Genomic DNA, 19171 nt, shown 5'->3' on the forward strand with positions numbered 1-19171 from the left:
GTGTAGTAGTCATCGATAATTAATATTTTACACTATATGCTGTTCCTAATTTACTTGTTGAGGTGTCTGGGTATGACAGTACCATAGTTTGAAAGACTGGGGAAATTCCAAGAATATACTGAGAAGCGTTTTGTGTGTGTGTGTGTGTGTGTGTGTGTGTGTGTGTGTGTGTGAATATGCATGTATGAGCTTGAAGTAAAGAGCATGCATGCATATATATATGCAAGCAAAATATGAATATGAATTCTCAGGACCAGGGTCCCCCCCCCCCAATATGTTTTGTAACAAAGTAGAAATAGTTACACCATGTATCCTGGGCCCCCTTCAACCAGGCCAGGAGAAAATAGTCCCAGTAGCCACCCCCCCCCCCCCCCCCCCCCTCATCTGCAGCTTTGAATATATCCCACAGAATACCTGATACCTGAATTATGAAAGCACAACTGGGAGCCATCTAATCCTAAAGAAACATAGATCAGAAAATAAATATTCAGAATGAAACATTAATTGGGAATCAGAATACTGTGGAAGTGTTTACTATAGCTGAAAAATGGCACGCTGACGTTGTTAAGATTTTAATTTGACTGGTACAAAGGGGCGGAGTCAAATTAGATATGGACTGTAAAGGTGAGTCTTCAGGAGGTGGAAGGTTCTGTTGTGGGTTTTTTTTTCTAATAAAGATAGTGAACGCTACTCTACCACTAGGGGGCTTTGGTCACATGGACCTATGACAGTAGTTCTCAAACTAGGTCCCGGGGGACTACTAACCCATCTCTGCTGGTTTTTTGTTTCAAATACAATTGCAATCCCAGAATTTTAACAGGATGTTAATTTTTCTTAATAAGTGTTCTTCAAGTTTAGAGGAATTATTCACCGTCTTAAGACACATTATGTCAGAAATAGAATAGAATTGATTCACCTCAGTCATCTGGTCGGGTAAAAAGTAGCCTACCTCTCTTTACGTCAATAAATCTGCAGTAAATCTGAAGTCGGGACTTTCATGGGACCTTTAATCAGCCTTCTGCCTTCTTTAGTGTAAACATCAATGAGTAGGCTATATTTGCGACGTGACCACAATCAGCGACACGCAGTAAAATGTCCAGTGTTAATTCAACTCCAACAGAGCAGGCTACATACGAGACCAATAGGGACCAAATGTACTCTGTAAGAGTTGATTTAACACTGAGCGTTCTACTACGCACCTTTGGCCGCTTAACCCTCTGGAGAGAGAATATTGAGTCTTGAGTCAAGACCAAAGGGCAATGAAAAAAATCAACGTTTTGCTTGAACCTCTTAATAAGGTCGCCTTTTCAGGCTTCAGCGGACTAATTTGCCTAATCTTCACGGGTCTTTAGACCGCGGCGGAAACGCAGACAACAATAGACTGAAGGAACCTTCTAGTTCCTTGAAAAGTAGTTTCTGGGGCTAAAAGTTCCGGGTACTTGTGGTGTAAAGTTAAAACGCGTCTATAGTCACAAAAAACTAACTCGCCGAACTGAATTTGCTAAGAAAAATGTAGGCCTGTAACACTCACGTTTACTTCAAAATTAAGGGCAAATGTAGCCTAGACTTGCAGTCACATCCCAATGCTTTTGAAATAAATTTAATGTCACGTTGCAACCACATATTTCAATTTCATGTATGTAGTTAATCCAATGATAGAGTAGGCTAGCGTCAAATTCACACAAGGGAGCCAACACGGTTGTGAATAATATAGGCTACTTAGATTAAGACGTTATATTTCTAGTTTATTTATTACCATAATCTAACGGTAAAACAAAGCCGACTGAGTAGGCTATATGCCTACAGTCTAACGAACTGTAGCCTAGGTCTGTATTTACGCAGATTAAACAAGTTCACTTCTCTACAAATCGGAGTTCCTGCCAGCCTACTACATTGTAACATCCCACAACAAGCAACTTCGTGGTTTCCGCTGTTCGTGGAAAACACCTTACGCGGGTGGGAGTTCTGTCTGCATTAGCACCGACCAGGGATACGGAAAATATTATTTTGAAAGATTGCATGATGTGAACATTGGGTTGTATTAATTTATCCTCGCCGAGTTTTAGGCAGTCTGAAACACTGCACTTGAACTTGAAACGCCGCTCACCTGAACTTCCGTTGTTCTAGTGGTGAAAAAAGCGGCAGGCGTTCGGGTGCTACCTGTAGCCTGTACAACCGAGAAGGGGAGGACTGTCGCGTTTCTGAAGAACCGCGCGTTCACGCTCTATTTCCAGTAATTTCCAATCGCATCCTCTTCAGCAGACTTTCTATTATACGCTTCACAAAGGTTAAGTTAGCATGGAGAGTTTGAAGGTGTTTCATGAACGAGTTGGTGAGTAGGTTATTTTTTTATATCTACATGGTGTGTCCTGTCCAGGTAGCCCAACGAAATATCTTTAACTTCGGTTTAGCCCATCTTAATTGCCCCATACAATACAAGAATGTTGGCATGGACTTAAACTGCCATGGTTTTTGTTGGTGCCTGAATGTGGATAATTGAGGGGTTTCGATACTGTACATTCCACGGTTGTTCTAACTGTTGTAATTGATGGCTGCACACAAGCCTATAGTATTTTCCGATGAAGCTAAACACTGTTGCAAGCCAGTCGAATCGGCTTTAACTCGTAGGTTAAACACTCCGGACGCTCTTGTGATATTTTGGATTGCCGTCTAAAACGATTGGCGTGTCCAAAATGAAAGTATTTATAGGTGACTACAAAATAAACACCAGGTTATGTCTTATTTAGCCTACGTGTAAAATGTAGCTCAATCTAAGAGTAATTCATGTGCAACAGATAATTTTTTCCAGAAAGAAAATAGTCTTCATAAGCTAATGTTGGTGCATTATATAGAGGCGAATTCTATTTTGACATTGGCTAATAAGCCCAACTTGATCCTTTACAAACTCCCGATAGCCTACACCCCAGTTGTTCAGCCGTTAAAGTGTTAACTGTAGTTTCCTGCCTTCCCCAGGTAATTCGAAATGTCATGCAACTTTTCCCCCAAATATAAAAATTACCACTTCAAAGACCAGTTTGCATGTGGGAACGTGCAGGGATCTATCTCAACAGTAGCCTGTTAATCCTCCGCTCGGTTTTAACTTGACGCGTAGTATCACTCACTTCTTGCGTTAAAATCGTAGCCTATGGAACCCGGCTTCGAGAATTAGGCTTTGTCATTTGCCCGGGCGCGGGTGGTCACTTATTAACCATAGGCATTGATTATGAATGCTGAGGAAGCCATAGCCCTCGCTATAATTGCTGCATATTTTATGATTCACGCGACTTCGTGAATGGTATACACGAATCAGCCCCGAGATATAAGCTGTATAGTGATAATAAGCACAAATGTTTGTTGATTACCCCGTGGAGTAGCGGGAGATGCGAAGGTTTTCGTCCTGAGATGACGTCATAAACGGTCAGATATGGGCCTTATTAGTCTCACACTGGTCGCTGTCACGCTCTGCAACCTGTCACGCTCAGGGGGTTCATGGACCAACATGCGCAGTTGCCACGAGGGAGGGAATCTTTAGTTAGACTACACAGTAAAATGTTAAGAGTCCACATGAGTCCAATAGGACCCTCATAGGGGAGTTGATTAAACACTGAACATTTTACTGTGTATGAATGCACCTGCCAAACAAAAGTATCTCGTTCATGCTTATGCTGTGTAGTTTATGTGTCAGCCGAGATGTTAAATTAAGCCCTATTCGCACGGGACTAGTATTACCTGGGGACCTCATGTGATTTAGAAATTACCCCCCACGTCTGTGTTTCGTGCGGCGGTTTCGCACGGGATAAACGAAGTCTGTATTTTACTCGAATTTACTGACATTATCCCCCCAGATATGATTGAAAATGTCAAGGCTCTGCTCTGCGTAACAGTAAAATACGACCCCAAATCACCGAGATGCCGATTCGCACGGAACTAATATTATCACATGACCTTTGTGTTTGGCGAAATATGGTAGGCAATTTGCCGTGGAATTTTTACTTTACAAATTACGGACATGGCATATTCGCACGGGATTAAGATCACAGACGACCTCCGCAATTATTACAAGTTACTAGAGGTCCCCAGGTAATACTAGTCCCGTGCGAATAGGGCTTTAGCCGTATATTGAAGGCCTGTCATGGGATTTAATACTGTGTCACTATTTGAAAAAGTTCTTCACTCAGGCACTATGAATAATAGCAGTTGCACGTATCGCCTTGTGGATAGCTTACTTTGTTTAAGAGGACAGTTAAAAATATTTGCAGCTCATTAAGTTCTGTATTCCCCTGCATGATGTGTCCCATCTCTGTCCGGTATTTCAAGAGAGTTTCAGATTCACTCTAAATCCCTGACAGAGGAAATGAAACAGACCATACTACTATAGTTACATACTATACAGACTATACTACTATAGTTACATACTATACAGACTATACTACTATAGTTACATACTATACAGACTATACTACTATAGTTACATACGTAATAACCGCTTCATTCATAGGGTAATTTATAGGCCTACTCATACATTTCTGGACCTGGGCATTTAAGGTGTCTAGAGACAGGATTATTGTAGCTGTGTGCGATGCTCATCTCCAACAGTTACCTGAAAAGGAATGTGTCAGCACCTCTTTGTTTGCTCTCTATGGTAGAAAACCCACAAAAACCCATTAATTCCCACTGAAATATCCATTTTAAACAAGGACAAATTGACTGTCACTACTTTTTAATGCAGCTTTGCACAACTATTATTTAGGGAATTGCTTGTGTTTTTAGTGTAATTTTATATGAGCCTTTCATGGGTGTATGTTTCTATGTTGTTTGTGAGCCACCCCTAACCTCAGACAATTTTCTAACACTATGTGATAGACAATAAAGTTTTTAGAATCTTGAATCTTCAATCTTGAAAGGGGCGGAGCTCTTACAACTGCTTGCTCTGTCCTGTGAGTGTCCACAGCAGGCCCTGGCATGGATTGCATTGGATACGATGTCATAGGAAACGGGCACGTTGATTTTAAGGAGGTGCTTTCTTTATTTACATGAAATGCTAGTGATATTTACCCCCTATCTTGTGTCAGGGAGGGCTGAGCATGATTTTCTCAAACTTGGATTTTTATAAAATTAGCAGACAAAGTTGAATTTTGAATGGCAGAATTCTCTGATTTTCTTTTGGTGTCGTACTGATTGGCCCTGATGTCGAACGATGTTCAGTAGATTGTAAAGGCTGGCCCTTGGGCGAATGAATGGTATGAGCCTTAAGTCTTATTTACAGTAGCATCATCAACGTTAAGGCACTGCGCTAGTGTATGGATGGGCCCCACAGTCTGGTAAAACTGCAGTGTGATAAGTGGCAGTTGAAATCCCCTACATAATAATTCACAAGTCAGCTGGATTTATACATGGAGAGTGCATACTTAAAAGTAGTGTTTTCAATCATACAAGTGGACAAGTCTGAAAAACATTTTTTTGAGCTGAATATATTATGGCTCGTTGTTGTTATGAATTCCCCTCATGCTTTGGAAGAAACCATTCTGTATTTTTTTTTTTTTTTTTTTCCGGTTCCTGTGTTAGTTACACTAGCGTTACGATAATAGTTTTCCAGAGAACTTGTCTTTGGTGTCACACTTCCACGTCATTAGTGACCTTATTTTCTCCCCAGCACTGTGCTGTCCTGCTTGCGAGCGATGTGACTGGCTGATTCTGATGGGCTGATTGGCAGTCGCCTGCTCCCACTTAAGAGCCTCAGTTCTTCTCATCGCGTCTTCGTATCGGTTAGGCAAAACAGCGCGTGTGGGAACTCTCCCACACATGTGGGTTGTAAGCTGAAATTTGGTTACCTAAATAAATAAATAAATAAAAAAGGAATCGAATTATGTCAGACCTATAAAGATTCAAAATGTGGTTTTTTTTTTTTAGATTTGCTGCTTCTTACTACGTGCTTTTTTTTGGCGTCTAGTGAAAGCTTGAAGAGAAGGCTTGGATGTAACTCCGTGTGTCACCGCCTTCTCAAACTAAGAGTAGGCCCGCACTTTCAGTTTCCCCAGCAGAGGAGGGGACCTAAACATGCGTCCTCCTAAACACAGGTTGCGAAATCATTTACTATAAACGAACATTGAATTATTCATTAATGATAAAATCACTGAACAATTAATATGAATTGGAAACACAACCTATTCTTATGTTTGTTAAAGAAAAACGAATTCTGTTTCTATCAAATATCAAATCATCTAAATTTTCTACATTATTCCAACTTTATTCATAATAAATATTCCACCCTTTATTATAGCTTTAATTATGCTGCCATAAAGTGGATATTTGTCATTCATTTCAAGTATAATTCATATATATTATAAGGCTGTGGCAAAAGATTAATAGCATTCCACCTATGATGGCAGTATGCTGCAAAAAAGTTAATGTATTTATCCTTACCTTTGTTAAAAAAAAACTTTCAAAATAAAGTTTTTTACTTGAACAAGTTACTATGTGCTGGATTTAACCGATCTGCTGAAATAGAAGTGTAAGCCATTTCTATTAAAAATACATCGCTGCATTGGACACAAACAGTGGGTATATAATGCAGCCTTTTAGTTTTCCTCAGAGCGTAGTTTCCCGAAGCTTTCAGCTTCTGATGAAGCTTTTCTATAATTCCTCTACTCTTTCGAAACTAACTGAAATGTGTGGGTGGTCAAACCTGAGAAAGTCGAGGTTCGTCTTCGTGGAGTTTCAGCCCCAGGGGTGTATATTATGAAGTGGTTTATATTTCATCTCTTGAACTCCGTGGAGGACATGTAGATACACGTTGTCACATTCTCTGGAAGAGAGAAACAATGGTAGGGTTGATGAGGCTCTGTTTTCTGCTTGACAGAATCAAAGGAAATGGCCTAAAAGATTCTCAGACACTGTGGCTGTTCGGCCACTTTTTCTGGAAGGGTGGAATGAAATGAAGTAGCCATCGCTAGAACTGAAGAAAATCCCTTTTTTTTCGATACATAAGTGGGGAGATGCATCTTATCCAGAGCGACGTACAACAAAGCGTATAACCATAATCAGGAACAAGTGTGTCGAAAACCCTAGAGAGAAGTACCGTTCCAAGTGCAGGGAACAACCGCATCAGGACCCTGTAGGTTCAACTGATTAACACTAACACAAACGAGACAGCAACAACGCAGTCTATGCAAAAATACAAGCAGTAGTTAAGACGAGTGCATTTAACTAAGTCAACTACGAAACAGCTACCTAGTTACAACCCTAAGCTTACGGTCAATTTAGAGATTACAGGGATGTAGGGAGGGATGGGGAGAGGTGCAGCCTGAAGAGGTGAGTCTTCAGATGTCGCTTGAAGTGGGTCAGTGCCTCAGCTTGTTCTGACCTCCACGGGGAGGTCATTCTACCATCGTGGGGCCAGAACGGACAGGGGACAGTGTTCGGGAAGCGCAGGTGCGAGGAGGGGGAGGTGCCAGCGCAAGGCGGCGAGTCGCGCGTCGCGGCTGTTGGGCCATGTGACCACGTCACGTGCTTTGTGCCTGGTGGTCTGAAAACCCATAAACCGTATGTAAGCTGGAGGGGCAGCGCATCACCAGGACCAAACACCATCTAAAGAATAGCCGCAGTCGCGTCTTTCGAGTTGAGTCGTCGTTATCGTTTGATCGGGGTGTGTTCGCGTGGCTGCCGAGAGCCATTGTCAGAGCCGTATTCTTAGCTTGAGCTTTTGAGCAGTTCAAGAACTGAGTGTGTGTGAATTCACAGGCTGCTGAATTTTCTGTTCTATGACTCAGCAGTGTCACTCTTGACTCTCGAACCTATTCACACAGTGACAGTGTGGCCGGACTTTTAGTCTAAGCTCTCAAACCGGAGGGCTGTACTGTCCACAGGATTTTGTCATTTCCCTTTCAATCAGGCAGCTAGTTAAGGCCTTGCAAATATATCTTTAACCAAAGTAACTGCAGAAGTGGCGAAACACACCAAAATCCAGCAGGCACTGTGGAGTTCCTTCCAGAACTGGAATTTGAGGGGGGCTCCCGAGTGGTGTATCCAGCTGAGGCACCCGCTCTTAGCGCAGTGCTGTCCCTCACTATCTGGAACATAGCCAGACCGTGTTAGTGCTGACTGTGCTCTGCATAATTAGCCTGCCGCACTGCACAGTGGTGGCTCTCACAGTCTGACTGTGTCAGCTGTGGCTGTGTCTGTTGTGGCTGTGTCAGGTGTGACTGTGTCAGGTGTTCAGTCTTCAGGCACAGAAACTCCTCAGCTGGGCCTCTGAGTTTGCTTGCTCAGCAATTTTTTTTATTTTACATTTTTTATTTTTTTGCAAGACGCATTTGGACTTGTTCCACCAAGGCAGGATGGTAGTAAATCATCCAGGGTTCCTCATGTGTTACTGTTGCGTCACCACCCCCTAGCTGCCCCTCAGGTGTTTGAAGGGCTAGCTCACGTTCTGGGTTCTTTCAAATATTTATTTCAGTTTTTATAGTGTGTTTTTAGTGTGTTTTTCAGTTGGTCCAGGCAGTTTTTTTTTTGTGCGGAAAATGTACAGAAGTTTCTGATGTCCTGCTAGCTTTACAGTGTCTGGTACAGATTCCATTTGGGAATTTGTGATTTAAAGCAAGAAAATACATATAAGGTAACTAATAAGCAGCTTCTGCAGTGAGGCCGTGCTTCCAGAGGCTGATCATGTCTGCACCAGTAGATAGCTGGCAAGCCACACGTTTTCATTTTAAAGCTACTTTTTACAGCAGTTGACCAATGACAGAGTTCAATCCCATATGGATAGAGAAAGGGTTAGTATCAGTGGCATGCCTCATTAGACATTAGCACACTGATGAATAGCGCTGAGTGTCTGCTTTTATTAGTAAGAATGAGTAATGAGTCAGGTTCTTTTAAACACAGGTGAAAGTGGGCCAAAGTTCAGGGCCTGCAGTATGAAAGTCTTGCATTTGGCAGCGTGCCCCCCCCCCAAACTCCCCCTCCCCCCCCCTCCAGTATAACGTGAGCAGGAGCCCCAGAAGGATTACTCCATGTACCCCCCCCCCCACACCCCCCTCTCCAGTATAACGCGAGCAGGAGCCCCAGAAGGATTACTCCATGTACCCCCCCCACACCCCCCCATACCCCCCCTCTCCAGTATAACGTGAGCAGGAGCCCCAGAAGGATTACTCCATGTACCCCCCCCCACACCCCCCCATACCCCCCCCCAGTACAACGCGAGCAGGAGCCCCAGAAGGATTACTCCATGTACCCCCCCCCCACACCCCCCCATACCCCCCCTCTCCAGTATAACGTGAGCAGGAGCCCCAGAAGGATTACTCTGTGTACCCCCCCCACACCCCCCCATACCCCCCCTCTCCAGTATAACGTGAGCAGGAGCCCCAGAAGGATTACTCTGTGTACCCCCCCCACACCCCCCCATACCCCCCCTCTCCAGTATAACGTGAGCAGGAGCCCCAGAAGGATTACTCCATGTACCCCCCCCCACACCCCCCATACCCCCCCTCTCCAGTATAACGTGAGCAGGAGCCCCAGAAGGATTACTCCATGTACCCCCCCCCCACACCCCCCTATACCCCCCCTCTCCAGTATAACGCGAGCAGGAGCCCCAGAAGGATTACTCCATGTACCCCCCCCCCCACACCCCCCTATACCCCCCCTCTCCAGTATAACGTGAGCAGGAGCCCCAGAAGGATTACTCCATGTACCCCCCCCCCCCACACCCCCCCATACCCCCCCTCTCCAGTATAACGTGAGCAGGAGCCCCAGAAGGATTACTCCATGTACCCCCCCCCACACCCCCCCATACCCCCCCTCTCCAGTATAACGTGAGCAGGAGCCCCAGAAGGATTACTCCATGTACCCCCCCCCACACCCCCCCTCTCCAGTATAACGTGAGCAGGAGCCCCAGAAGGATTACTCCATGTACCCCCCCCCCCCCCCACACCCCCCCCAGTATAACGCGAGCAGGAGCCCCAGAAGGATTACTCTGTGTAAAGGCTTCGTTGGCACACGCATGTGATACGGATAATTAAAGATGTTTTTATGTGCGCTTTCCACAGGTTTAGTGTTGTGGTTGAGATCGGGGCATGTTCTTTAAACACCCCCCCCCCACCATCCCGTCCCCCCACCGTCCACCCCCACCCCCCCAACTGCACAACATGTGCATGGCCTATATGTTCTTGAGCCTTTTTGGACGATCATATTGGAAACTGACCTCATTTACCTTAAATCGTTTCTGATGGGCTTAGTGGGGAAACATTCTCTCTCTCTCTCCAGCAGTATTTAATGTTCAGGCATCTGTGCCTCTTCGTTGCTGTTAATTTACTCACGTAGCCTCAAATGGGGTAAAATTTTAATTTCGATTCTCCTGACCCATGCTGCATTAATTGCGGTCACATTACTGTAGCCTACATGCTCACAAGGAAGAATAGAATTATGGGACCTTAAACGGACCTGTCGCTTAAGTGAAAACGTTTGGTCAGTTTCACACAAGCGGGCGATCCACTTGGATGGAAATTGTTATGTTAACCGAAAGCTTGCTTCTGAAAGGTCATGGTGAGGTGGGTTTTGTCCGCAGGTCATAGTTATGTCTGCTCAGCAGCTAAGAGGCCGGCATTTATTTTCCAGTTACATTGCGCGCTCCTACATGCAGCAGTTCAACCCACATCACTTCAACCACACTGTGTAAGAAATTATGGACAAACTGTTATTATACAGCCACTACAGTACATGCACGGAAATGGGACATGTTGTCCAGGAACTATCCTCGGTGCCTTTGAAGAAATCATTTAGAGTATGGTGTTCATTTTATTTATCTTGAGAGGTGTTTTTCTCATCCAAGTGTTGTTACCTCTACAACTGTATATGGGATTGCTGAGCAATTCAGATTCAAATTCTGCATTTTTTTTAAACAAATGATCAGTTAATGGAGATGGTAGTGTAGCATAATGGCTTAGGAACTGGGCTTGCAGTGGGTTGTAGGTTTAATTCCCAGGTTTACATTGTAATTTACATCCATATCATGATTTTAACCCGGAGACGTAATAAATAAGACACAAGCAATTTTGTAACTGTGTTCTTACAGCAGAAAAAGTTAGCTCAAGCGAGGACAGCGACATTGTTCATTCCATTCCTAAAATAAATGTTCAAATTTCTCTCACACAAAATCACACAGTGCAGCTCCAATATGTCCTATGTACAATGTCTCATATGTGCAAGAACTAATTGAGAGGGCATGTTCAGTAGCCTTTGTAAAAGAAGCTGGTGCCAGAAAAGAAAAAGGTACGTCAGAACGTTGTGAGGTTTTGCAGGCTTTTCTCCAAGAACGTTCCTGCAGTTCCTGCTTGAGCCCTGTGCTTAGCTGCCACTGTCCACAGGCCTCTGACCCAGCAGATCGCAAGAACGTCTTTGTCTCGGAAAATGTTTGCAGTGACGCCGACACAGAAAAATCGGCAGAACATTCACAGGTTGATACGAATGTGTGACAAGGGTCCCTCGACTCTTGGCTCTTAATTTGTGTGCATCATTCATCACAATATCGCGTAAGAAATCATTTATACTCCATTCACTGTAATTGCATTGGTCTGGTGTGCCCAATTTGTACATTTGTGATCGGACAGAAACCATAGATTTTTTTTGTCAAGTGGAATAGCGAAACATTTTGTGGAATTTCTTTACCTGTTGTTTTTCTTTTTCATGGTGGTTTTACGAAAGTACAGTTCATTATAACCTTTAGGATGATGATGACTTTTGTTTCAGTTTTCAGGGAACCTTGTGTCTGAGTTTATAAAAGGGCACATACCTCACTGAAGGAAATTTAAGAAAGGTCAGAGTGAGTTTGCGTCAGATAGCTGGAAGTTCCACACAATGGCGCTACAGAAATGCAGTCAGATGGAAACCTCAGAGCATTACAAGATATTTTTTGTCACAGTGAACACCAAGGGCTTTGTGGTTACCGGTGGTCTGCTGGTGTACAGGAATGAATACTCACTGCTCTTTAAACGTCCCTTACGAGAAAAAAAAATACACTGTAATACATTCAAAAAATATTAAAAAATATGGCATATATACAGTATATATATTATAATCAGTAGAAATAAAAGTTTTTTAAAAACATCCCTGCAAAGATGTATGAGAACTACATTATTTTGTTGAGCAGTTGAAGGGGGTACCCCCCGGACCCTAATTGGGGGTAAACATGTATTTATTTACATCAGCACACGATTGTGCCGCTCCCAAACTGCTCAGCTGGCGAAGTCACTTTCAGAGCGGACGGTCATACTGTGTGGCCTGTTAGGGGTAGTACCGCCGCTGACTCCCCCTGCACGACTGGTAGTATCGTGTGGGGTGTGAAATAGTCTCTGACTCACTGCTGTGGGCCGCACACGCGTTCTGCCGTCCCCCTGCTGGTACACCAGGAGTATCACATCGAGGGTCATTTACGAGGGACGCCAATATCAAAACTGGAGGGGGTGAAATGTTTGTAACCGAGGTAAAATATCGGGTCGCTGTTCTGTCGCCCTGGCGGGGTTTCTGACGTTGCCGCGAACGTCACGGCGGCTGGTGCAGATTCGGAGGCAGAAGAGGAAAAGGAAGTGAGGAGACCTCTGGCAGCCGCTCGGTGAATACCGCGTCGAGACGTGCGTGCGCGTGACGGCGCTATCCCTCGCGCTGTTTATTTATTTTGGTTTTTTGTTCTGCAGATCGCATCATCTCCGAACCAGTGGAGGACACCGATCCTAGCAGCCTGTTACCAGATAAGGTACACACTTTTCTTCTTTCTTCTTGTCACCAACTGATTAAATAAAGGACCTGAACATTCTTATGGCTTCGCTAACGGCACTCAGAAACATTGTCATTGTGTAGAATTAGCTATTAGAATTAGAGCCATTCCTACTTTCAGTGTGAAACTCATTTTGAAAACACTATCTCGTTTTTTCTTTTTAGTTTTAGTTTTATGACATCAATGATGAGCTCATGCTGGTTAAGCATAAAATCAGTTGGATTTGGCTGTCGTATCCAAAAAGTTTCACAGAAACTAAACAGGCCATGTCCCGAAGGAATGCTGCCCATGTTCACCTGTGTTCAGGTAACCTGCTGTAGTGTTTTGTAATCTCCAGTGGAGATTCTCAAGTCAGATCGGACAGGAGAGCAAAGAACAAGTAATACTTCCAAAATAAGAGAAAGGAATATAAAAAAAGATACAGCAAAATATCAAATCTCTTTCCTCTCATATCATTTTGTGTACAGTATGTCCTCTTTCATTATGTGCTGTCATAAAGGTCACCTCCATATGCTATGCTTATAATGTGGTTAATGATATTTCATATACTACTTTTCAAGTCATTGGACTCATTACAATTAGTCACAATTCTGTGTTGTCAGTGTTATTTATAAATATTTGATCATACACTCACTCACGCACGCACTCACACACACACACACGCACGCACACACACACACACATTTTATCTTCCTGTAATATGTAATATGTCTTCATTTTCATAATATATCAGTAACTTGTACCAGGTCCAACAACAAGTTTCAACAAATATGTTTTATTATCTCACCCCTGGGACAAAATTGTCCTCTTCTGTCTCAGGAGACAGCTTGCTATACCTGAATGCCATCTTCTTCACCCTCTGTCTTTGAAGATTTATGTGTTGTTGCGTTCTGAAAAGGGAAATATATTAAGAGAACCTGTTGCGTTTGAGAGCCAATAATCAATCCTGATAGCTGTCTTTATAAAAAATGTATAAAAATGACTTTTCTTGCTTGTCATGGCAATTTTACTTTAAAAAAATAATAATTTAAAAGGAGGTGACTCTAAATATTATTTCATTTGTTTGTAGTCATTAATGTCCAACTATCCAGTTCAAGTCACAGAACTTGGAGGTAACCAAGGTAAGCACAGTCTCCGTTCATTGTTGTACTGCTATTTGGAGATGTGAAAATAGTCACATCCTCTCTAGTACAGAGGAAAGGGTGAGGGGATTCAGGTGTTGGTGCATCAAAACAAAGAGGAGAGAAAAAATGAAGAAAGCAAAGCCTGTCACATGACAGGCCTTTGTAGTGTAACCTGAAGTGGTGGCGTAGCAGGATGGAGGCCTACTTGTGACTCAGAACTCCTCTTCCTCACATCCGCTTGTCTCTCAGCTTTCTTCAGAGGGACTTCACCTTATATGTCGTCGCACAGCCACCTGCATCATCATGTTTCATGTGGGTTTTTGTTTTTTAAATATTATTGCAATATTTCAGTGTAGCAAATAAAGAATGGGAATTTTCCAAGGTTTCATATTAAGTAAACATAAGCCGAAGACCTGTGTACGAGACCCAAGTATTTCAGCCCAGAACAAGTAGTTCTAGTGCTTATTTATTCATTTGTTTATGCATTTAGCTAGCTAGGCAGCTAGCTGACACAAGTGGCACTGACAGTCATACGCTGTTTTCTCGCTGCCATTCCCCCAGCTGCAGAGACTATGGCCTTCACCAGCGTACCGCCCAGCTACATGATGGCTTCCTCTGAGAAGATAAGACAGGTGAGCAGCACACAATTCATACAAGCTAGGGATCATGTAACTGGGATAAGTGAGTCTTGATATCACCTTCTTCATATAGGAACCAGTTGTGGGGGGTTCCAGAAGTATACCCACAGAGCATCCACCAGTCAATACCAGTGTTTTTTCATATTGGTTGTTTCCAGTGTACTCTGTGATTGGATAGAGCTTCTGTCTGTTGTCTTCCAGTAAGGTGACAACATTGTAATTCTATGCATCGCTACCACCTTATCCTTGTTTTATTACCCCCATATAACCATTAATAAATTATAATGATTGATGTAAGCTACAGCATGGCTTTCTCTCAACGCTGCACTGGTGTGATTGCATTGTGTATTGCTTGAGTGAATGTCCAGCGATATGAACAGTTAGTGCCCTAAATCTGTCTTTATAAGGGAAATATATAATGTTTTGCCATGACTTCCGATCTGCTCCTACAGTACCAGACTCAGGATTGATCTGTGGTTCTCATACTTTTCACCGGGGGGGGGGGGGGGGGGGGGGAATAGGAATAATCACGAAATAAACAAAAATCTTGACTTCTTGTGGTGTCTTTGAAAAATGTATTGTCATATTAAATCATCATGTTGCTTTTATATGTAGGCTTATCTGCACACCCCCTCCCCCAAAGATCATTTCCTGAAAGCATTAGTTTTCTGTCAGATGCTGGGAGCTTCAATGACTTATTCATTTGTCATTCACAGTCATGTTCACACTTTGGTCCTGCTCCAGTGTCCACATGCCCAGTTGCTTACTGTTATTATATCTGTTAGCAGACCTGGGTCAAATACATATTTGTTTTGGATTCAAATACTTTTCTGTGCTCTATTGATCTTGCCTGGTGTAATTGAGCCTGCCAATATGACCAGAAGGCGGGGTTTGTACTTTTTGAGAGTATTTCATTGGCTCCAATACACCAGGCAAGATCAGTAATGCGTAGAAAAGAATTTGAATCCAAAACAAATACGTATTTCTCCCAGGTCTGTTTGCTAGTTTGTGATTGTTTTTGATTGTTCATAGAGCTGTATGTTGGCAGGCTAATTTCCCCTTGGGGATGAATAAAGTATCTATCTGCTCATTCTGATTATGCGGTCATCATGTGAACTGCTGTGATACTGTACAGGAGCGCCTTTGCATATAGTAGGGTGTTATGCTAAGAGTATGATCAGGGTTGTCAATGAAAATTCAGTATGTTTGCTTTCTTTTTACTTTCAGCCAGTTGACGAGAGCAATAACATCTACACTGACACAATGTCAGCAGGTAAACATCAATTTTTTTAATTATGCCTGAAGTAGACCATGAAGCTATGAAGAATATCAAGTTTCTAGTGTTTAAAATCTCTTGTTTATAAAAATACTTCAAACAAAGGATACTGTGTGATACAAAGGATACTCACTTTACATGGGAAACCCGTTAAAATAGATTGTGTTTAACTGTTTATTATTGGAGAAAAAAGAAGAGGTTAAAACAGGTTGAATACAGGTCTGTGATAACCAGCAGCTGTTGGTCAGCAAAACTGCTCAGTGATCATTTTACATGGGGAAACCCATTAAAATAGATTGTGTACAACTGTTTATGATTAGAGAAAAAGAAGAGCTTAAAATAGGTTGATACATATCTGTGTTGGTCTGCAGCTGTTCGTCAGAAAAATTGCTCAGTGATGTCACAAACCATAGAAGAAATAAGTCACCAGATGATGTGGGATACTGTCTGTACAATTTGCACAATTAAAAAATTATCACGAACTCATCCCACGGTAGAAAAGTTAATGATATTCTCCTTTTAATTGTAATCAGTACAAATTGTCCAGACAGTATCCCGCCTCATCTGGTGACGTATTTCTTCTATGGTTTGTGACATCACTGAGCAATTGTTCCGTTTAATTAAAGCAGTGCGGCGGTGGAGGTCGGGCTGTATGGTGAATACGGTCACAGCTACAGGAGGGGGTTCCCAGCACACTTGTGCCAAACCGCACCCCTGTCGCCATGAATGGATTTGTGATACAGCACGGCCTCTTGTGTCATATTGCTTAATTTAAAAGGCCCCAGTTGTTGCTGTGAGGTTGCTGCTGATTGGCGGATGCACAGATGGCGCCTTGCCAATCAAATTGTTAAATGTGAGTGGCCACCCTTGGCCCTTTTACTATTGAGGAGAAAAAAAAAAAAAGATTTTTTTATTAAATATGCATGAATATAAAATGTGACTATGTCCAGGTCGACATCTGAGCATGTTCATTCAGGAGGTTATAAAGAGGAGTATGCATATTTTAAGAATGTGCCTACATTTCTCATCATGTGCATGTATGGATTAAGCGTATGTAGTTATGCGAAGAGGAAATGGAAAAAGTGTAGGCTGCTTTCAATGCCCCGTTAAAAATAGAAATCCACACACTCCGTTTCCTTCTCACAGTTTATATCTAGCCAGCGTTTCTGGACTATCTGCCAATGTTGGTGAACACAGTAAGGAGCAGATAAAGTGTGCGGCTTTATATTTCAAAGTTTGATTCCCCAGTCAGTCTGCTCCTTGGTGATTTTTTTTGTGCGCGCCATCTTTTCCATAATAATATATGGCCCCCATTAAAAAATCAGTTACCTGCAGTCTCATAACACATTTAACATGCAAAATTTTGCAACAGTGAATTCAAACCGTCAACCCCTCCTCCCTCCCCAGACTTCTTCAATGGCTTGAAGTATTCGGACAACCACTGCAAGAAGTGCTGCTACGCGGCCCCCCCGCCGAAGATCCGGGACCTGATGAACGACGCGGACCTGCTCTACGAGCTGCGGCTGAAGCTGGACCCCAGCCACTGCACCGTCAAGAACTGGAAGAACTTCGCCAGCCGCTGGGGCATGAGCTACGACGAGCTGACGCTGCTGGAGCACCGCACGCAGGGCTCGGCCCAGAGCCCCACCCAGGAGTTCCTGCTGCGCTACAGCGAGCGGAGCGTGGCCGAGCTGACCGAACTGTGCCGGCTGTACCAGCGCATCGACGTCCTGCGCGTGCTGCAGCGGTGGGTGGAGAAGGACTGGCCTTCGCGCTGGCGGAAGGCCCACTAGCCCCGCCCTGCTGGCGCGGATCCCGTTTGTGACCTTGAGTCCTCCCCCCGCGACCTTCTTCTTCTGTGGTTTTTTTTTTTTTTCTTTTTTTTTTTTTTTGTAAAAAACGTTCGCCGACTGACCGGGAAGAGGGACCAGCGTGTGAGACTTTGGGCGGTGTCGAGCACACCACCTTTGGATCATGAGAGGCATGGCACCTAGGGAAAAGGATCCCCAAAGCCAGACCCTTCAGGAGGGGAAACTGTGGGCAATCGCCCACCAAATGTCCCCGCCCTACCCGCAGTCCACTCACCCCACCCCACCCCCGTCCAAAGTGATCCTTCTGTTCTCACTGGAACTGGATTTCAACTTTTTTTTTTTAAACTTTTGTTTTGGTTTCTAGCACACGCTATTTTTTTCTGAGCTATATTTTCTGTTATGACAAAGGTGGGAAAGTTTTCATTGGACCTGTGTACTCATTTTTTTAACAGTCCTGTAACCAGAGCTAGGCAACCATTCAAGCCTCTATGTGCAGGTTACTTTTTTTAGCTGTCGTAGATCAATCAGGCAATTTTTCTATGTGGAAAAAACCCAATCCCAGAAGAACAGGGTAAAATTTTGAATTGTTCAGTTAATGCCTGTCATAGATTTAAGTATTTTAGATGCCCTCTTCCCCCAGGCCAGCTGGTGTGAGTACACAATCATAACCATGTGGTTGCTGTGTTTAGTTAGCTGGATGTGAGTTCTCTGGAAACAACTAGCTACCCTTGGGATTGACATGTATCAAAAGTCCTTCCTAATGATCATGGAGTGCTTAAAATAACTAAGTTCTGTCAAATGTTCATGTTATTCATTCTCCAAAACTACATTTTCAGAGTTTTAATACAGTTGTATCTGTTGTAGAATTATCTTAACTCTTAAGCCGTGCTCTTTCTGCTGACAGAATGTTTCTTCTGTTTCCTTGCCAATATTTATTGCATCTTCCAGACTACTCTTATTAAAGACTACAACTGTATGAATGGTCTATTTGAAAGGGTGTAAATACTTCTTAAAATAAAAACATGGAAATGAATTTGTAATGCTGTCAGTAAATGCATGGATTTTAAAATGGCAGTCATTCCATTTCCAAATTCCATTTTTATGCCTCTGCGACGGCACAGCCGTCCACTTGGACTCAAGGATGAACTGATTAGATTTTGGTGGTCAAAAGTCAAAGGTCAAGGTCACTGTGACCTCACAAATCACGTTTTTGACTTGGCGAAGGCATATGACCGCGAGGCGGTATTTCTAGTTCCATTTAAAATGGCGGTTACTTGTCATTTTTCGTAAGTTTTAAGTTGTCCTTAATGTGAATAAATGAATGTTAAATGAGTAATTAGAACTGATAATTTCAATGGAGGTAATTTATTAATAATAATATGTTGCATAATATGTTAATATTCTGACCTGTCTTTTCAACTGAAATTTGTAGTTTTTTTTCAAAACGGTTAAATTTTTGTGGTTACCTGAAAGTGAATATATTTTTATGACTTGCAGGACAGAAATGTCCAAAAATTACCAATATAAATATAATATGTCAAAATTGCACGTACACATTA

General features: G+C 42.9%; 1 protein-coding gene across 2 annotated transcripts; it reads left to right on the forward strand.

Moving 5' to 3' along the window:
- Window positions 1-1884: 1884 nt before the first annotated feature.
- edaradd (EDAR-associated death domain) lies at window positions 1885-19099 on the forward strand. Of its 2 annotated transcripts, XM_035401178.1 has the most exons (7): window positions 1885-2332; window positions 12684-12742; window positions 13833-13884; window positions 14137-14199; window positions 14449-14519; window positions 15753-15798; window positions 17209-19099. In XM_035401178.1, the coding sequence occupies exons 1-7, from the start codon at window positions 2299-2301 to the stop codon at window positions 17592-17594; spliced, it is 711 nt and encodes a 236-aa protein (XP_035257069.1). In that variant the 5' UTR covers window positions 1885-2298; the 3' UTR covers window positions 17595-19099. The 2 variants fall into 2 exon arrangements, with proteins under 2 accessions (XP_035257069.1, XP_035257070.1); XM_035401179.1 differs by lacking the exon at window positions 14137-14199.
- Window positions 19100-19171: the final 72 nt, after the last annotated feature.

Source organism: Anguilla anguilla, chromosome 18 (assembly GCF_013347855.1).
Source record: "Anguilla anguilla isolate fAngAng1 chromosome 18, fAngAng1.pri, whole genome shotgun sequence".
Classification (NCBI taxonomy): domain Eukaryota; kingdom Metazoa; phylum Chordata; class Actinopteri; order Anguilliformes; family Anguillidae; genus Anguilla; species Anguilla anguilla.

Excerpts from the sequence above, each read along its gene's own strand:
- edaradd (XM_035401178.1), top strand. The coding sequence starts at position 2,299 with ATGGAGAGTTTGAAGGTGTTTCATGAACGAGTTG. Across the intron at positions 14,520-15,752 it reads CCTCTGAGAAGATAAGACAG|CCAGTTGACGAGAGCAATAA; the intron begins GTGAGCAGCACA and ends TTTTACTTTCAG. Across the intron at positions 15,799-17,208 it reads CACTGACACAATGTCAGCAG|ACTTCTTCAATGGCTTGAAG; the intron begins GTAAACATCAAT and ends CTCCCTCCCCAG.